Below are 19,596 nucleotides of genomic sequence, written 5' to 3'. Positions count from 1 at the left end.
TTATTTGACGCAGTGTCGCTTGTCTGTTAGCACTGTCAACTCTACGCAGACGCCACTGCTCTGGGTCGTTAAGTGAAGGCCGTCGGCCACCGTGTTGTCCGTGGTGAGAAGTGATGCCCGAAATTTGCATTTCTCGGCACACTCTTGGCACTGTGGGTCTCGGATATTGAATTCCCTCCGATTTCCGAAATGCAATGTCCTATGCGTCTAGCTCCAACTACCATTCCTCGTTCAAAGACTGCTAATTCCCGTCGTGCGGACGTAATCACGTGGGAAACCTTTCCACATGAATCGCCTGAGTACAAATTACAGCTCCACCAATGCACTGCTCTTTTATGCTTTGTGTGCGCTGTACTACCTCCGTCTATATATGTGCGTGTCGCTGCCCCACGACTTTCTTCACCTGTGTTTAGTTGCGTGGCGCTGTGAGTTGTGTGCTACAAGGCTAGAGAGCAACTAGGTGAGTTTTATTCTTAAGCAGGCATAATCTTTAGACAGAAAAGGTACAGTAGATGAGATAGAATGTATTTGTCAGTGAAGGGGAGAGAGATCTGAGTAGCGAATAGAAGAGACTGAAACAGCAATTCGTGAAAGCCACGGTCCCGTATACTCCTTTATAATGATGACAGTGATTACGTTAAAGATTCAGTCCCTCTTAAAGTTTGTCGGTTGTTCCGGAGTGACACAAATTTTAATTATTTGCATTCTGAGGCTTTCATGAATAAAATTGGCTGATAATTACAGCGTTCGACGTATGAAACTAAAATTAATTCACTGTTCTTTAAATTACTGTAATATATTAATAATGTTACTATGATATTAGTAATACCAATCAGCAGTTACAAAAAAAAATTAAGGGGAATAATTACATATAGTGATTTCATCGTTGCAATAAACTGTTGAACTTCAACAATTTATTTCAGTAACAAATTATGCAAAACATGTTCCGAATAATAGAACAATACAACCCAATTTCAATTGAAATATGAGACACAGTCCTTAAAACGCCATGACATTTAAGTAAATAAAAAGAAGTAACCGAGGACATAAAAAAGGGCTTATGCTTACTGACTGATTTTCATTAATTTCTCCAGAGGAGATTCCATAAACTCATGTCGTTTCGGTCACCACTAACCGACGTACAGCGGCACTGTTTACGTGCAGCATGCTGATATCTTAATCACATGGGCGTTTCCTGATACGGTCCGTGTATATAAGTTGCACCGGTCGATGTTTGAATAGACTGCAGATAGAATGTCTCATTTGATAATCGTCTTTACACTTTTCCTGGTAAGCCACATAGTATTACTCTGAAGTCGAATGAAGGAATATTTCCTCTTGTATATGTGCATACACTTTCGCGACTGGGAACAATTTCATTAAAATGCTTCGGGTTTGATGTGTTGTGGCGTGGCATACTCCAACATTTCAGCTACTATTGCAGAGAACATTTATTACAGTTTTATCAACATCACGATGAATGCCAACTGCAATAAGAGTTTGAGTGTTGGGGTGTTTCGTAGAATGATCTACACGAAGAAGAATTTTGATTTTGTTGAACTATGTTTCATATCATTATGTTTATATTTACTTTTAGTACTGTGCTACTATATATATATATATGTATATATATATATATATATATATATATATATAGTTGTGCCTATGTCTAGTCCGGAGGTGAAACCCTCACAGAGGTATACTGTGTTGCCTGCAATATTACACAGGCGTCGGTTTAAAAATGTTCAAGAGGAAGTCTCAAATGTTTTTCTTGCTATACAATAAGGTATGTTAAAACTAGAGTTAACAGATGTAGTTAGAAATGAAGAACTGCTACAAACAATAGCTCGAGATGGGGAAAATTGTAGGAGCAAACAAAAATTACGCTATACACGACAGATTATGGACAATGTTTTTTGTCGATTCTGAGGAAACTTAAAAGGCTTATCAAAAGATAGGGTTACTCTGAGTATGACAAATCCAGTCGTGGACATGACTATTTTTTAATTATTTAATTGAATTGGAGAAAAAAATATTTAAAGACATACGTTAATGCTTTCTGAGTACAAAGCTTAGGACAGCAATGATGCATTGCATTCCTCAGTGCGTAAAATCTCCGTAATTTAATACGGAACACAAAATATGTTGCAATAAATCAACTAATATAATCCGTTAACAGATAACGTAATCTGTCAACGCTCATTTCTAAAAATCGAGGCAGTAAGAATACGTTATTGTCCTTTAGTATTATTTTCCGGTTTCACTACTGGCGCGAAATCATTTAGGTTACGATTACATCGTGAACTAAACATTCTCTCTCTGCTTGCTTATTCATCTCCCAAGGCTTCTCAGCTGACACGTCAGTCAGAGAGGCAGCCCAGCCGCAGGAGGTCAAAAAGAGAGTGACGAAGTCGGCCGCGGCGGTAATACAGGGAGGATTGGTTCACGTTCGCAGGAGTGGTAATGCAGTGAGGCCGTAGAACATCGAAATGAGCGTGGATGGAGGTAGCTCCGTACTCGACTGCTTCTGCAGACGAGGCCCGGGCCTCAGTCACTCTCCACTTCGCGCACTGCGAAAATCTGGAGGCTCTCGTGAAGTTCCTATACTCAGGTATCGAACGCTTCACAGAATTCCTATTTAGGTTTTTGACCAATAGTTTTCTAAAGATTTCCGATAAGATATAGTGCAGTAGGTATGCAATACAGTCAATGAGAGTGGTGAACACGATTTTTAGTCGGTTCTATCTTACATGAAAACGAAGGAAAGTTGTTTTTGAAACAGGGAACTGACTTTTTGCCAAAATATTGTCCCAGACAAGCAAAACAATTTCTCTGCGGGTTCTTTAGAGAAGATAGGCAGAACTAATTTACGCTTCATGTTTCACTTATTTATTTTTCAGTTTGTCTCACCGTGAACTAGATAAAGTACACCTACATCTACATCTACATTTATACTCCGCAAGCCACCAACGGAGTGTGGCGGAGGGCACTTTACGTGCCACTGTCATTACCTCCCTCTTCTGTTCCAGTCGCGTATGGTTCGCGGGAAGAACGACTGTCTGAAAGCCTCCGTACGTGCTCGAATCTCTCTAATTTTACATTCGTGATCTCGGGAGATATAAGTAGGGGGAAGCAATATATTCGATACCTCATCCAGAAACTCACCCTCTCGAAACCCGCACAGCAAGCTACACCGCAGAGTCTGACATTTGAGTTTGCTAAACATCTCCGTAACGCTATCACGTTTACCAAATAACCCTGTGACGAAACGTGCCGCTCTTCTTTGGATCTTCTCTATCTCCTCTGTCAACCCGGCCTGCTACGGATCCCACACTGATGAGCAATACTGAAGTATAGGTCGAACGAGTGTTTTGTAAACCACCTGCTTTGTTGATGGACTACATTTTCTAAGGAGTCTCCCAATGAATCTCAACCTGGCACCCGCCTTACCAACAATTAATTTTATATGATGATTCCACTTCAAATCGTTCTGTAGGCATACTCCCAGATAGAGAAGTAACTGCTACCAGTGTTTGTTCCACTATCATATAATCATACAATAAAGGATCCTTCTTTCTATGTATTCGCAATACTTTACAGTTGTCTGTGTTAAGGGTCAGTTGCCACTCCCTGCCTATTCGCTGCAGATCTTCCTGCATTTCGCTGCAGTATTCTAATGCTTCAAATTCTCTGTATACTACAGCATCATCCGCGAAAAGCCGCATGGAACATCCGACCCTATCTACGAGGTCATTTATATATATTGTGAAAAGCAATGGTCCCATAACACTCCCCTGTGGCACGCCAGAGGTTACTTTAACGTCTGTAGACGTCTCTCCATTGCGAACAACATGCTGTGTTCTGTCTGCTAAAAACTCTTCAATCCAGGCACACAGCTGGTCTGATATTCCGTAGGCTCTTACTTTATCAGGCGACAGTGCGGACAGACCGATTGACATTACTTGTTAGCTGACGAATCCTTGAAACAATCCGAGGTTGCAACGTGAGACACGAAGCTCTGGCCATTGGTGATAAGCCACAACAAAACCTCAATTCACTTGTTATACTGGAGCACTGGCGTGCGTTCGCCTAGTCTGCCGGTACCCCCTTTCAACCGTTGACTGGCCACAGCGGGTGAAAGCTCATATTGCAGGTGTCGGCAGGTCGCTCCATGCTGTTAGAGGCTTAAGGATGCCCCATTACTGCGCTGTGACTGAAACTACTCGTCACTTTCCGTAATGGAATCTTTCGTAACAACAAGAGAGGCTAGGATGAACTGCGTAATTCATGAGCGCAATAACAGAAGTGAGAACAGTTTTACATATAGGTTATACGTCCCTGTCCGTGGATAAAAAAGTATATAACAGTTCACCTCAGACATCAGACAATAAATTCAAAATTCCATCTATTAAAAACCAAAGTGAAAGGTTACATCATCCACCTCTCCTGCTACAAACTGGACCCAGGGATGTAAATTCCACAAAACACGTTTATTTAAAACGCTTCTTGACCTACCCAGTACACACGTGTCTGGCAGTGGCCTGTGTAAAGTGACGAAAGACCTCTGTGATACCAGACGGGGACAGTAGCTAACAAGAGCACTGGTGGCTTTTGTTAAAGTAGCTACTCTTACTTCAATGAACGATATCGACAAAGGAAACCACGAATATCACTACGAGAATACTAATGTTAGTCATAATGTGTTGTTCGTATACTTACCAGAAGCAGCCTACTTAGGCGGCCGCTCTGGTCGACCGGTTCTAGGCGCTTCAGTCTGGAACAGCGCGACCGCTACGGTCGCAGGTTCGAATCCTACCTCGGGCATGGATGTGTGTGATGTCCTTCGGTTGGTTAGGTTTAAGTAGTTCTAATTTCTAGGGAACTGATGACGTCAGTCCCCTAGTGCTCAGAGCCAGAGCAGCCTACTTCGGCAGTTTCTTCCCACCCCAAAATGGGATTCACGGAACACGTCAGTCTGTGTGAATGAATGATAGAGCATATTCCAACGTTGCCAGCTGCTACGGCAAATGGAAGATGGAGCAAGCAGTGTTGGTCACAGACAGAGAAATCACTGGCAACGTCAGAAAGTGCTCGTCTCTAGCCACCCAAAATGTATCGCAACCCAAAACACAGAAAGCGACATACTAAACATAAATTTTTACCTGCTACTGTGGAAACTGGTTGTGGTGGTAGTTCCAGACATTCTCACGTCAGTCATCCCTTGTCATAATCTGTGTGACTTTCATGTAAATAATGAAAATAAGAGAAACTTTAAATTTTCATAGTAGATTGTGATATTCTCCATTTTCAAATCCTCTCAGCGTGTGTAATGATTCTTATAGGTGACGTCCTTGGTTTTTAGTAACGCTTGTCCCGTTAAAACAACGGCTGAAAGAATAATTTATTGTGTTTTACACATGGCTAACGTTTCCTGTCTTCCTGTTTTTCTTCCATTTCGAATTGATATAACGTAGCCGTTTGCAATCTGAAATGAACCACAAATAGGGCAACAGAAAAAAATTACTGTTTGAATATGCAAGCTATATAACATACACACATAAAAAAAAGTTTTTCATCACCCCGGTTCACAGAACTCCTGAAGATAGACGTTGGCTGTGGATATTGTATCACGGACACAGTCCCTTTGACTGTTCCGAGATGGCACTAAACCCGCCCAAAGATGTAAACAACCATGCATGAGCAGCGCTTATTAGACGGAGGGGGTCCGACAGCCGATCAGTTCCAGTCATTCCACCAGGAAGGAGGTACACAGCTCGTGCTGTCTGTAGTTCAACCATGCCTAGACGGTCAATACAGCGGTTCGATCGCGTCCGTATTGTTACTTTGTGCCAGGAAGGGCTCTCTACAAGGGAAGTGTCCAGGCGTCTCGGAGTGAACCAAAGTGATGTTGTTCGGACATGGAGGGGATACAGAGAGACAGGAACTGTCGATGACATGCTTCGCTCAGGCCGTCCAAGGGCTACTTTTGCAGTGGATGATCGCTAACTATGGATTATGGCTCGGAGGAACCCTGGTAACAACGCTAACATGTTGAATAATGATTTTCGTGCAGCCACAGGACGTCGTGTTACGACTCAAACTGTCCGGAATAGGCTGTATTATGCACATCTTCGGTCCTGACGTCCATGGCGAGGTCCATCTTTGCAACCACGACATCATGCAGTGTGGTACAGATGGGCCCAGCAACATGCCGAATGGATCGCTTAGGATTGGCATCACATTCTCTTCACCAATGGGTGCCGCATATGCCTTCAACCAGACAATCGTCGGAGACGTGTTTGGAGGCAACCCGGTCAGGCTGAACGCCTTAAACACACTGTCCAGCGAGTGCAGCAAGGTGGAGGTTCCCTTCTGTTCTGGGGTGGCATTATATGGGGCCGACATACGCCGCTGGTGGTCATGGAAGGCACCGTAACGACTGTACGATACGTGAAAGCCATCCTCCGACCGATAGGGCAACCATATCAGCAGCATATTGGCGAGGCATCCATCTTCATGGACGACAATTTGCGCCCTCTTCATCCAGATCTTGTGAATGACTTCTTTCAGGATAAAGACACCGTTCGACTAGAGTGGGGAGCATGTTCTCCGGACATGAACCCTATCGAACATGCCTGGCTGTTTATGGACGACGTGATCCACCAACCACTCTGAGGGATCTATGCCGAATCGCCATTGAGGAGTGGGACAATCTGGACCAACAGTGCCTTGATGAACTTTTGGATAGTATGCCACGACGAATACAGGCGTGGATCAATGCAAGAGGACGTGGTACTGGATATTAGAGGTATGGGTGTGCACAGTAATCTGGACTACCACCTCTAAGGGTCTCGCTGTACGGTGGTACAACATGCAACGTGTGGTTTCCATGAGCAATAAAAAGGGTGGAAATGATGTTTATGTTGATTTTTTTGATGTGTGCATGTTACATACGACACATGGATGAGAGCATCAAGAGAGGTAAATACAGTGAATAGGACACTCATGTTCGGAAAAAAACAGAAGTTGAACGACTAGAGCTTTCATATTCACAGGACATGTACACCAGTAAATTCTGCAGAAATGATTAGCATTTCAGTCACTTCAGTTCAGCATATGTCCTGTTGCCTAGCAGGCACAGGATCCACCATGGGCCCTGATAACTTACACCATGTGTGATGGGATCGATGTGAATAAGGTGCAAATGGCGTCCTGTGGTATAGCCATCCATAGTGCATTCACCTGGTTCCAAATTTGGTATTTGGCATTGGGTCACAGTGCTACACGTGTCGTTTCACCGTACCCCACACATTTTAGACTGTCGACAAGTCTGGTGATCTGGCGGACTAGGGCAAAAGGCTGACATACTGTGACACCAAGAAGGCATGTGTTCGTACAGCAGTATTTGGTCGTGCATTGTCTTGCTGAAAAATGGTGTGTGGGGCGTTGTGTAGAAGGAGTATGGCTACGGATGTCATTCAGATAGGTCACACTGGCCACAGTGCCTTGGACACAAACCAGCTGTGACTTGTGGTTGTACCCAGTAGCACTCGACACCATGAGACCTCGATTGGGTGCTGTGTGTCTTGTGCGAATGTAGTCAATGTGACGCCGCTCCCCCTGTTGCGGCGAACCAAAATGCAGCCACCATTAAAAAAAACTGAATTTGTCAGAAAACGCTACCTGATGCCATGCCTGTACCCAGTGACGTCGTTGGATACACCATTGCCGTCCCGCATGGTTCTGCACATTCGTCAAAGGTAGGCAGAGAAGTGGACGACTCGCACGTAACCCATGACTTAATAAACGGCGATGGTCTATCACCCCCGATAGTATCTGATGTGTTACACTGTTCCACTGTTGTGCCAGAGCCGAAGACGACCCAGATCTGTTATGCAGCGCCATTCGGATGAGGTGTCAATCTTCTAGGGGCGTGGTGTGGGTGGTGCGACGTGACCCATCCCGTCCTGTTCTACGGTCTTCCGTGAACCATTCCGCACACAGCCGTTGCACTGCTAAAACAGCTCTTCTTACACGAGAAGCAATTTCCCGGAGGAATGCATCACATTCTCTCATGCCAATAATGCGTCCTTTTTCAAACTCACTGATTGACGGTACGGTTTGGGGATACGTCTGCTCAAGTCACACTGATCCTTCCATTACCTTCGGTTTGGTCGTATAGCGACAATGGGAGCCGTAGGCACATTTTACCGGTAGGTGGTGTTGCTCCGCGATATTGATGTTGACCTTGAAGCTGAGGGCCGACATGGTCCAAATGCGACTCATTTCTGCAGAACATATTAATGCACATGTCCTGTGAATATGAAAGTTCCTATCTCTAAGGTGTTCTGTTTCTTTGCGAACATGAGTGTATTAATGTGTTATTTTCCGATTTAGTTTTGTCAGTACAGCATAAATAACATTAAAGCTCTATTTCTCTACTGAATAACGTGTCACAGCCTTTTGCTTCACACGTCTACTTACATACACTGAAGAGCCAAAGAAACTGGTACATCTGCCCAATATCCTGTAGGACCCCCGCGAGTTCGCAAAAGTACTGCAACACAACGTGGCATGGACTACACTAATGTAGTGCTGGTACTAATGTAGTGCTGGTGGAAACTAACACGATGGATTCTGGATGGTTCTCCATAAATTCGTAAGAGTACGAATGAGTGACGATGAACAGGACGTTGCAAGGCATCCCAAATATGCCCAATAATGTTCATGTCTGGGGAGTTTGGTGGCCAGAAGAAGTGTTTAAACTCAGAAGAGTGTTCCTAGACCCACTCTGTAGCAATTCTGGACGTGTGGGGTGTCGCATTGTCCTGCTGGAATTGCCTAAGTCCGTCGGAATGCACAACGGACATGAATGGATGCAGGTGATCGGACAGGATGCTTATGTACGTTTCACCTGTCAGAGTTTTATCTAGACATATCATGGACCCCATACCACTCCAACTGCATGCGCCCCACACCATTACAGAGCCTCCAACAGTTTGGACAGTTCCGTGCTGACATGCAGGGTCCATGGATCCATGAGGTTGTCTCCATACCCGTACGCGTCCATCCGCTCGATACAATTTGAAATGCGACTCGTCCAACCAAGCAACATCTTTCCAGTCATCAACAGTCCAATGTCGGTGTTGACGGGCCCAGGCGAGGCGTAAAGCTTTGTGTCGCGCAGTCACCAAGGCTACACGAGTGGGCCTTCGGCTCCGAAAGCCCATATAGATGACGTTCCGTTGAATGGTTCGCACGCTGACACTTGTTGATGGCCCAGTATTGAAATTTGCAGCAATTTCCGGAACGGTTACACTTTTGTTACGTTGAACGATTCTCTTCAATCGTCGTTGGTCCCGTTCTTGCAGGATCTTTCTCCAGCCTCAGCTATGTCGGAGATTTGATGTTTTCCGGATTCCTGACATTAACGATTCACTCGTGAAATGGTCGCACGGGAGAATCCCCACTTCATCGCCATCTCGCAAATTCTGTGTCTCATCGCTCGAGCGCCGACTATAACACCACGTTCAAACTCACTCAGATCTTGACAATCTGTCATTGTAACAACAGTAACCGATCTAACAACTGCGCCAGACACTTGTTGCCTTATGCAGGCGTTGCCGATCGCAGCGCCGTATTCTGCCTGTTTACATATCTCTGTATTGGAATACGCATGCCTGTACAATTTTTTTTGGCTCTTCGCTGTATATTAACGACACATTTGCACTGACGCAGGGTAGGGGTTCTGCCATAGGAAAAAGCCGTGGCAACGTTGTATACTTTTGTAATTTATGTATGCTAGCATCGTGCTTCACAAAAAGTGTTATTACCGGTGCCGACTTATTACCAAGCCATTACCAGATGATCTGTACAAAGTCGAAGAAACAGAGGGAATAGCGAAATACTAGCAAACAAATTATTACATTTCAAACAACCTTCTGTACATAACTACAGGCTCTTGTACACGCTGCACAGTATCTGGACAACTGACAAGTCGTGCAGAGGTGCGCAAAATGTGAGCAGCCTTCAGCATGTTAGGTAGGCCTGATTTTTTATTTTCTCTGATTTTGTAACGTAGGCGATAGTAAAACAATGTTTGGTTCTTATTTTAAAAATGTGGAAATAAAGTAAAACATAGATGACAACTTGATGCGTCGCTTTGTTTCTAAAGGGTACCATTTGGACACATCTCAAGAGCTTAAAATTCTTACTAATTAAAACTCCAGTAAGAAAGCCTGTGTAGAAATTTTTAAAACGTTTTTATTAGGTCTGTTTCTGACCTATTTGCGCTCTGTTCGGTATATATTTGCAGTTGATTTTAAACCAGCTTCCCTATGAGCTGGAGACTTGAAGCATTAAACATTGCCCATAACTGGATGACAGTCCAATATTAATTCGCTTTCTTGTCTGATATATGGTGGAGGGTACTTTCTGTACCAATATCACTTGGGCCTCTAACTTTTCCAGTTGCGGATGGCTTGCGAGAAGAACGGTCGCTGGTATGCATCCATGTGAGTTGGACTTATTCACAGTCTTTTCGCGAGGTACACACAGGAGAAAGAAATTCATTGATTGGTTCAGGCAAAGACAAAGTGAAACAAACCTGCAATTTACCCACAGCTTACTTGTGTAATCTCATTAAAATCTTTGAGATCAGTTGAGAAATTTCACACATACACAAAACTAATAAGAAAAAAAGTAACTACCTGAATAAAAGTCGATTTTTAACATACCACGGACTATAAAGTATAAAATAATGTATTCTACCCCTTTACAGATTCCTAAGACGATACAGATAGTCCTGAAAATTTCTGTTCGTGAATTTTGAAAAGCTGCGAAAATACATGTAAGATTTAAAACGAAAAAGAGTGGGGCGCATACAATACATAAATGATGCATGAATGTCTCACCTCCTTACTATTACCTATTGCATGAGCCCCACGCTTTTCCCTTTTAAATCTTTCAAGTATTTTCATAGCTATTGAAATTTCAAGATATTAATTTAATTCAATTTCTGTTATGACCAATGGGCCACTCTAGTCAGTTATACAAAAGTTTGTTGTTATTCAATAATACAATACAGTTCAATAATAATTCAATAAGACAGTTCAATAGTATAGTGTTTGTACAAAGATTACAATAATTAATTATTATATGAGAGGTGTTTTGCTCTTCTGTCTGTGTGATACGTCTTCATTCTTTCAGATTTTTCTTTCTTTCTTCGTCTGATATCTCTCTTCCTGTAGCCCTTTTATTGATCTTCGTTTGTAGTCTGGTTTGTGTGTCTCGCAGCATTCTGGTTTTCTCTGTTTTGTTTTTTAGGTCATCCACAATAATCTGGCGTTCTCCTACATCTGCCTTAATTTTTGGATCCATTTAATGTTGCTCTTACTAGTCCACAGTTTCTCTACAAATCGCTTACTAATTCTGTTCTCTGGTGTTCTCATGATATGTCCAAAGACATTCTTCCTGATAGAGATCGTTACTGGTTCCATTTCTTGTATACTGTGTCACTTGAGCTATTCACCGACGCCCATTTACTTGATATTGTTTATTCATGCCTGCCCTAATTATTCTTCTGTCTCTATTATTTTGTCAATTTCTGCTGTGTTAGTTCTTTTGAAGATGGTTTCAGCTGCGTAAGTTATTTCTGGTTGTATAACTGTTTTATAATATTTTAGTTTTGCATCTATTAAAAGGTTTTTTTTGTTGTATGTGTTTGAGTAATGTCATTTGTTTTCTTCTGTTCTTTTTATTCTATTTTCTCATGATGCTTTCTCATGGTTAAGTTACGATTTCACCTAAATACTTAAATTTATCAAAAAATTGATTTATTGTCGTCCTATTGTAATTTTGGTTGCAAGTAGTGGGTCAGTTAGCACAATCTCTGTTGTTTCTAACCAAAGAGGTCAAATTTCTGTGCTATTTCTTGTATTGATTTAACTTATTGTCTGGTTTCTTGAACATTGCTATGCCTTCTTAAAATCTACAAATATTATTGCCAGAGGTTCGTTCCATTTCGTGTAGTATGCCATCATCATTTTTCAACTAATGATCTGCCCTGCACAGCTGCTTCATGGTCAGAAAACCTTCCTGCTGTTCTAGTTGTTCCTTGATTCTTCCACATAGGATCTTGGATGAAATCTTGTATGTGCAGCCTAGGATACAAATTCTTCTGTAGTTGTCCAGATTGCTCTTGTCTTCCATCCTGTGTAGTGGATGGATGAAGGCAATGGTTTAATGTTAAGGGAATTATTCCGTTTTCCAAATTTTTGTTAGAGCCTTGAGTACAGGAGTCTTGACAGTGTCATTTGAATATTTCCACATTTCGACAAAAACCTGATCTTCTCCATATGCCTCAAATTTTTTTTTTCGTTGAGGACTCTTGCTACTTCTTGGAAAGTTGGGGCTGATATTTTAGGTTCCTTTTTATTGGGATGTTTAAGTCGAATGGTTCTTTGGGTTGTTCAAAGGTTTATTAAATGCTTTTGCCATGATTTCAGAAATTATTTCATTACTGTCTTCTTCCAGCTCCATCTTTCAGTATTAGCGTAGAGGGCTCATACTGTTGTAGTTGTGACCTAAATATTTTGTAGTAATTCCTGGAATTGGTGTTGTTGTAATTCTCTTCTATAGAGTGTATTATGTCTTTACGGAATCCTCTCTTAATTCTTCTAATGTTTTGTGTAACGTTTTTCTTTCATTTCTGAGGCTGATGAAATTTTCTTTCGTTTTATGTGGTTGAAACTTTAATCACGCTTGGTGTACACCATACAAGTTTTCATCTTGGGTTCAAAAAATGGTTCAAATGGGTCTGAGCACTATGGGACTCAACTTCTGACGTCATTAGTCCCTTAGAACTTACAACTAGTTAAACCTAACTAACCTAAGGACATCACACACATCCATGCCCGAGGCAGGATTCGATCCTGCGACCGTAGCGGTCTTGCGGTTCCAGACTGCAGCGCCTAGAACCGCACGGCCACTTCGGCCGGCCATCGTGGGTTCAAGGGAACTAGATTCTCCGCTCGTTTCTTGAGACTTGCTACCAGTTCTTTTACATAATCTGTTAGCTTAATGGTTTATGTGATTTGCTGGTATTTGTCATTTTTAATTTGCTGGTGTGGGTCATTCATCCTACTTATTTACTAATTTTTCCATTATTTTTCTTTAATGGAGTGAAACTGATTTTAATTTTAAGTGGTAGTTTTAGTGTGTGTCTACCTCTCTCAATATAACACTGTAGATTTCCTTATGAAAATTTTTGTCTATACAGATATGGTCTAGCTGCCACTATCCCTTCTTCCAGTCGTTTCCGTGTTTTAAGTTTAGTTGACTTCCTCTTGAAGTATGTTGATTTAGGCATAAGGCTGTGTTCTCTGCAGAGTTCTACAAGTCTTTGACTATTCTTGTTTTTAAAGTTATGTGGGTTAACTTTCCAATTATATGTTTATATTTCCGTTCTTTTCCCAGCTGCATGTTGAAGAATCTCAATAAGATTTTTACGTTCCTTTTATTTATTCTATTCACAGTTTGTTCTAGAAGGTCCCAAACTTGATACCTCTTTCTTTGTTTGTGTTCGAAATTTTTTTCATTTGTGTGACCATGAGCATTTATAAATGTGTAGGTTTTATTCTTTGATTTAAAAGTCAGAGTTGCTATTCTTGGTGATATTGCTTGAAAATGAGTTACTGAATGTATTACTTCCACTTTCACTGTAAATCGTGTTACAAATTGTGGACATTGCTTCATAAACCTCTGTCCTGGTTTCCCATTATAAATCATGTATGCTTGTGATTCAAATAGGTCCAGTATCTTGTTTTCCATTGTTGGAGGCCCACTATTATTTTTTTTATTCAATTAAACTGTTGCTACGCTAGTGTCAATCCTAGTCGAGGGAAAGGCAAAGTTTATCAAAATTCAATGAAGGCGCAGTTGGGCGATGAAATCTGGGGCCGCTGGCAGAGTGTGGTAGCAGGCGACAGCCAGCAGGCCAGGCAAGGTAAACATGGGACTTGCGGGCACGGAGCTGCAACGGCGGTATTGCACGCACGATTTGTTTTGAGTGCAGCAACAACGAGGCAGGAAGTTGCAGCGTGGCTTTAAGTTATTGCAGTGAATCAGGCGGGGCAGTAGGACAGAACCAGGAGTGGCGATCTGCAAATGGCTGACGTGTGGAAATTTATCCCTGCCATAGTTTCTGTCTCTTTCGGACACTACGTCAGAAGCAAGGGAGAAACCAATATAGATAGACGGGCAATTTTAGCTTGGGACAGAGTGTGCCACGTCAGTCGAGCATCAGGACAGACCTGTGCTGGTCTACACTTATAGGGGCCAGTCTGGCAGCAATGTTATAAGTATTCTGCATAAACATGTACTTTGTTTCTATATACTTGTTCGGGCTATATTCCGCCTCAGGGGACACAGCACGGGGGCGGGACGGAACGGCAGCCTGGAACGTGGAGATCACACGGTCTGCCTGAAAGAGGGCAGTGACAGTGGTCTGCAGTGGGTCCAGGAGGGGCTCGGTTCCCCTCCAGTCTACAGGCCGTGTTAGCTTCCCACCTGGCATAAAGGGGTCCGGGCAAGGCATACGCTGCAGGAGGTGCAGCAGCACCAGACAGCGCCGGAGACGGTGGTGGGTGTTGCAATCCGACAAGCACCAATAGCAGCACGTTGCGGCACGGCGTCCAGGAGGGCTCAGGTTCGAGTCCGGTCCTGTCCTGGTAGCAGCGGCGGCCTGAGGGCCACGGGTGACCAGTGCATCCACCTTCGTTCCACGGTCAGACAGAGCAAGCCAAATGGGGCGGAGGGCGGCGAGGACCAGCGACTGTAGCCGTCACCGGAACTGCGAGCAGCTACGCGGCGCATGACGCGAGGCATCAACGGGCGGCGACCTGGGAGAGCTCAGCCGACTCCCAGCTGAGTGGCCTTCATGCCACATGACAGCAGCAGCAGCGGCGGCGTACCAGGTGTTGGTGACCTGGCGGGACTCGCAGGGCAGCACTGTGGGTGGCACGCCGGCACTACTCTGCACCCGTAAACAAATGCTACCGAATGCCGCTGTATCACTCTGCACTGCCCCTCGACGCTCTTGAACTTGCTCGGTCTCCTGACGAAATACGCCCCGGTGGGTCCCGGCTTCAGCTCTGACAACTGGAGTCTCGGGATCGACGCCCAACCCCACAACACTGTGTAAAATTCTTGAGTTTTCCGGTATTAAGTACTGAGTTTATGTTGTGTGTTGGTATATAATTTATTTGTTTGTGTTGAACATACTTTTTGTGTGTCATTGTGCATTTGGGTGATTGCAAACACTCCGATACATTAACACTGGTCCTTATTTATGTCATTATTCTGTCACGAAGTCCATTCTCGCTGCATCTTGGCTTTCCCTTTGTTGAAGTTCCTTTCTCTGCCGCCTCGCGATTCTCTCCCGTTCATTGCGGGACAGCAGTTTTTGGCGCTGTCATTTTGTTCTGGACATGTTGTGTCCTTTTCTTCAAAGAATATCTACAGTGTCGCAGGATGAAAGGGTATAACTCCCTTAAAAAACTAAAACTAAGCTGGAGTCATAATTTGGTAGCTCTAAACGGAAAAAAAGGGAAAAAAAGCGCGGTTGCGTACATCGCCAGTTTCGTCGCGGTGTTGGCAGTAACTTGGCGAGAGGTGCAGCTCGATGTATTTACTCGTTATGGATATATTTACATCTGCACCTAAATCTACGTCTGTATTCTGCAAACCACTGTGAAGTGTGTTCTAGAGGGTACGTCCTACTATACCAGTTTTTACCATTCCATTCACGTACGGAGCGCGGGAAGAATGACTGTTTAGATACCTCATTGCGTGCTGTAATTACGCTCCTAGTTCGCGGGTAGCGTATTTGATTAGTAATCAGAACTCCCTGGCTCCCACGTTCCATCCCCGCTAACGTTTAGATTTTAAATAAAAATCATCAGCAATGGCGGCTGAAGACTCCCGCGATAAGAAGCACTCTCATTCTGCCAACGACCTTACCAAAGACAGCGGAGGAGCGGACAGAGATGGGAAAGTGCTCCTAAAGGCGACAGAATCACCAACGATCAATTTCATTAGGATGCAGAAGGTAACAGAAACCATATAATGAGTATTCAAACACATGTAGCCTGTAATTCAAAACGTGTCACGATGGAATAAGATTCTGGACTAGTCCCCTGTTCGGATCGCTGGGAGGGAACTGCCAAGGGGGAGGTGACCATGAGAAATAGAGTGAACAACCAATGGATGGACGACGCTCTACGAGTCGGGGCGTGGATTGTAATAAAGAAGCTAGAAAATCTGAAAAGGGAAATCGAAGTCTCAGTCTAGTTTCAGTGAGGGTCAGTGAATTGAAATGGAAAGAAGCCTAGGATTCCTGCTCAGATGAGTACAGCATCAACAAGTGGTATAACAGGAGCAGGATTCGTTATGAATAGGAAGACAGGGCAGAGATTGCGTTTCTGCGAACAGTTCAGCGATAAGGTTGTTCTCTTCAAAATCAGCAGAAACCAACACCGACAACAACAGATCAAGTATACACGCCGACGTCGCAAGGCGAAGTTCAAGAGGTAGAGAAAGTATATGAGGATGCTGAACCGGTAATTTAGTACATAAAGGAAGATGGGAGACTGGAAAAATGGAAATGAGCGTATGGCATCGTTGGCTGGGAGGCCCCGTGCGGGGAAGTTCGGCCGGCACGTGCGAGTCTTATTGCAGTCGACGCCACACTGGGCGACTTACGCGCCAGTGATGAGGATGAAATGATGGTAAGGACAGCACAACACGCAGTCCGCGAGCAGAGAAAATATCCAGCCCGGCCGGGAAACGAATCCAGGCCCGCCGCATGGGAGGCAAGCATATTACCACGCAGCTAAGCAGGCGTACGGAGGACTGGAATGCAGTTGTAAAGAAACGAGTACAAGAAAGGGTTACGAAAGAATATGGGCTTGGTACTAGGAATGAGAGCGGGGAAAGACTAACTGAGTTCTCCAATAAATTTCAGTTCGAGAATCACAAGAGAAGTAGGTATATTTGGAAAAGACCGGGAGATACAGGAAGATTTGAGTTAGGTTACTTCATGGTCAGCCCGAGATTTCGAAGTAAGATACTGGATTGTAAGGCGTATCCAGGAAAAGATGTAGACTCAGGTCAGAATCTAGTAGGGATAGAGAGTAGACTGAAGCTTAAAAGACTAGTCAGAAAAAATCAACACACAAACAAGTGGGATACAGCAATAAGGAATAGCTCAGTAGGCAGTACGGTTGAAGAGGAATGGGCATCTTTGAAAAGAGCAATTACAGAAGTTGGAAAGAAAAGCATTGGTACGAAGGAGGTAACTGCGAAGAAACCATGAGTAACAGAAGAAATACTTCAGTCGATCGATGGAAGAAGGAAGTACAAAGGGTTCGGAGAAATTCAGGAATGCAGGAAAACAAGGCGCTGAGGAATGAAATAAACAGAAATTGCAGAGGAGTTAAAACGAAATGGCTGCATGAAAAATGCGAAGAAATCGAAAAAGAAGTGATTGTCGGAAGGACTGACTCTGCATAGAGAAAAGCCAAACCAACCTTCGGTGAAATTAAAAGAAAGGGCGGTAACATTAAGGGTGCAACAGAAACTCCACGGTAAAATGCTGAGGAAAGAGCGGGAAGGCGGAAAGAGTACAGTGAAGGTCTCTGTGAGGGGGATGATTTGTCTGATGTAATAGAACAAGAAACAGGAGTCGATATACAAGAGCTAGGGGGTCCAGTATTAGAATTTAAGAGAGCTTCGGAGGACTTAAGATCAAATTATGCAGAAGGGATAGATAACATTTCATCAGAATTTCTAAAATCATTGGGGGAAGTGGCAACAAAACGACTATTCACGTTGTTGAGTAGAATGTATGGGTCTGGTGATATACCATCTGACTTTCGGAAAAACATCATCCTCACACTTTTGAAGATTGCAAAAGCTGACAAGTGCGAGAATTACTGCACAATCAGTTTAACAGCTCATACATCCAAGTAGCCCATAAGAATAATATACAGAAGAATGGAAGAGAAAATTGAGGATGTGTTAGATGACGATCAGTTTAGCTTTAGGGAAGGTAAATCCATCAGACAGGCAATTCTGACATTACGGTTGATAATGGAAGCAAGACTATAGAAAAATCAAGACACTTTCATAGGATTTGTCAACCTGGAGAAAGCGTTCGACAATGTAAGTTAGTGTAAGATGTTCGAAATTTTGAGAAAAATATGGGTAAGCTATAGAGAGAGACGGATGATATACAGTATGCACAAGAGCTAAAAGGGAATAATAAGAGTGAAGAACGAAGTGCTCGGGTTAAAAAGGGTGCACGACAGGGGTGTAGTGTTTCCGCCCTGCTATTCAATTTGTACAGCGAAGAAGCAATGACGGAAATAAAAGTTCAAGAGCGGGACTAAAATCAAGGATATCAATGATAAGAATCGCTGTTGACATTGCTATCCTCAAAGAAAATTAAGATGAATTACAGGATTTCCTGAACGTTATGAACAGTCTAATGAGTACAGAATATGAATTGAGAGGAAACAGAAGACGAAAGTAATGAGAAGTATCAGAAACGAGAACCGTAAGAAACTTAACACCTGGATTGGTGGCCGGCCGGTGTGGTCGTGCGGTTAAAGGCGCTTCAGTCTGGAACCGCGTGACCGCTACGGTCGCAGGTTCGAATCCTGCCTCGGGCATGGATGTGTGTGACCGCTACGGTCGCAGGTTCGAATCCTGCCTCGGGCATGGATGTGTGTGATGTCCTTAGGTTAGTTAGGTTTAAGTAGTTCTAAGTTCTAGGGGACTGATGACCACAGATGTTAAGTCCCATAGTGCTCAGAGCCATTTGAACCATTTGAACCTGGATTGGTGATCAGGAAGTAGACGTAGTTTAACAATTCTGCTAACTAGGCAGCAAAATAACCCATGACGTTGGGAACAAGGGGCACATAAAAAACTGGCTACTAATGACAAGAAAGGCGTTCCTGGTCACGAGAAGTCTACTAGTACCAAACACTGGCCATAATTTGAGGAAAAAGTTTTGAGAATGTACGTTTGGAACACAGAATTGTATGGTAGTGTAACATGAACTGCGGGAAAACCAGAAAAGAAGAGAATCGAAGCATTTCAGATGTGTGTTACAGAAGAATGCTAAAAATTAGATGGGTTGACCAGGTAAGGAATGAGGAGGTTCTCCAGAGAATCTGCAAGGAATATACGGAAAACACTCACAAGCAGAAGGGACAGGATGGTAGGACGCCTGTTAAGACATCAGCGAATAACTTCCATGGTACTAGGGGGTCTGTAGAGGATGAAAACTGTAGAGAAAGAGAGAGATTGAAATACATCCTGCAAATAATTGAGGACGTAGGTTGCAAGTTCTACTCTGAGATGAAAAGGTTTGCACAGGAGAGAAATTTGTGGTGGGCCGCATCTAACCAAACACTAGACTAATGAAGACAAAAATTAGCTTGTCATCAAGATCCTACGGGAGCGACACGTAGGGGGTTGTAGTATACTGTAGAGTCATTGTTTAAACAAGGTTCTTGTAAGCAGGTTGAT

General features: G+C 43.4%; 1 protein-coding gene across 1 annotated transcript in view; it reads left to right on the top strand.

Annotated features, from left to right (window-relative positions):
• Positions 1–1,254: 1,254 nt before the first annotated feature.
• Positions 1,255–19,596, top strand: part of LOC124612559 (putative protein TPRXL) — a 90,078-nt gene continuing 71,736 nt past the window's right edge. The window contains exon 1 of the mRNA XM_047140834.1: positions 1,255–1,290. Within this exon, the coding sequence (XP_046996790.1) occupies positions 1,255–1,290 (36 nt within the window). The remainder of the gene's footprint in view (positions 1,291–19,596) is intronic.

Source organism: Schistocerca americana, chromosome 4 (assembly GCF_021461395.2).
Source record: "Schistocerca americana isolate TAMUIC-IGC-003095 chromosome 4, iqSchAmer2.1, whole genome shotgun sequence".
NCBI lineage: Eukaryota > Metazoa > Arthropoda > Insecta > Orthoptera > Acrididae > Schistocerca > Schistocerca americana.
The sequence above is the reverse complement of the archived record's forward strand: the minus strand, read 5'-3'. Positions and strand labels throughout refer to the sequence as shown.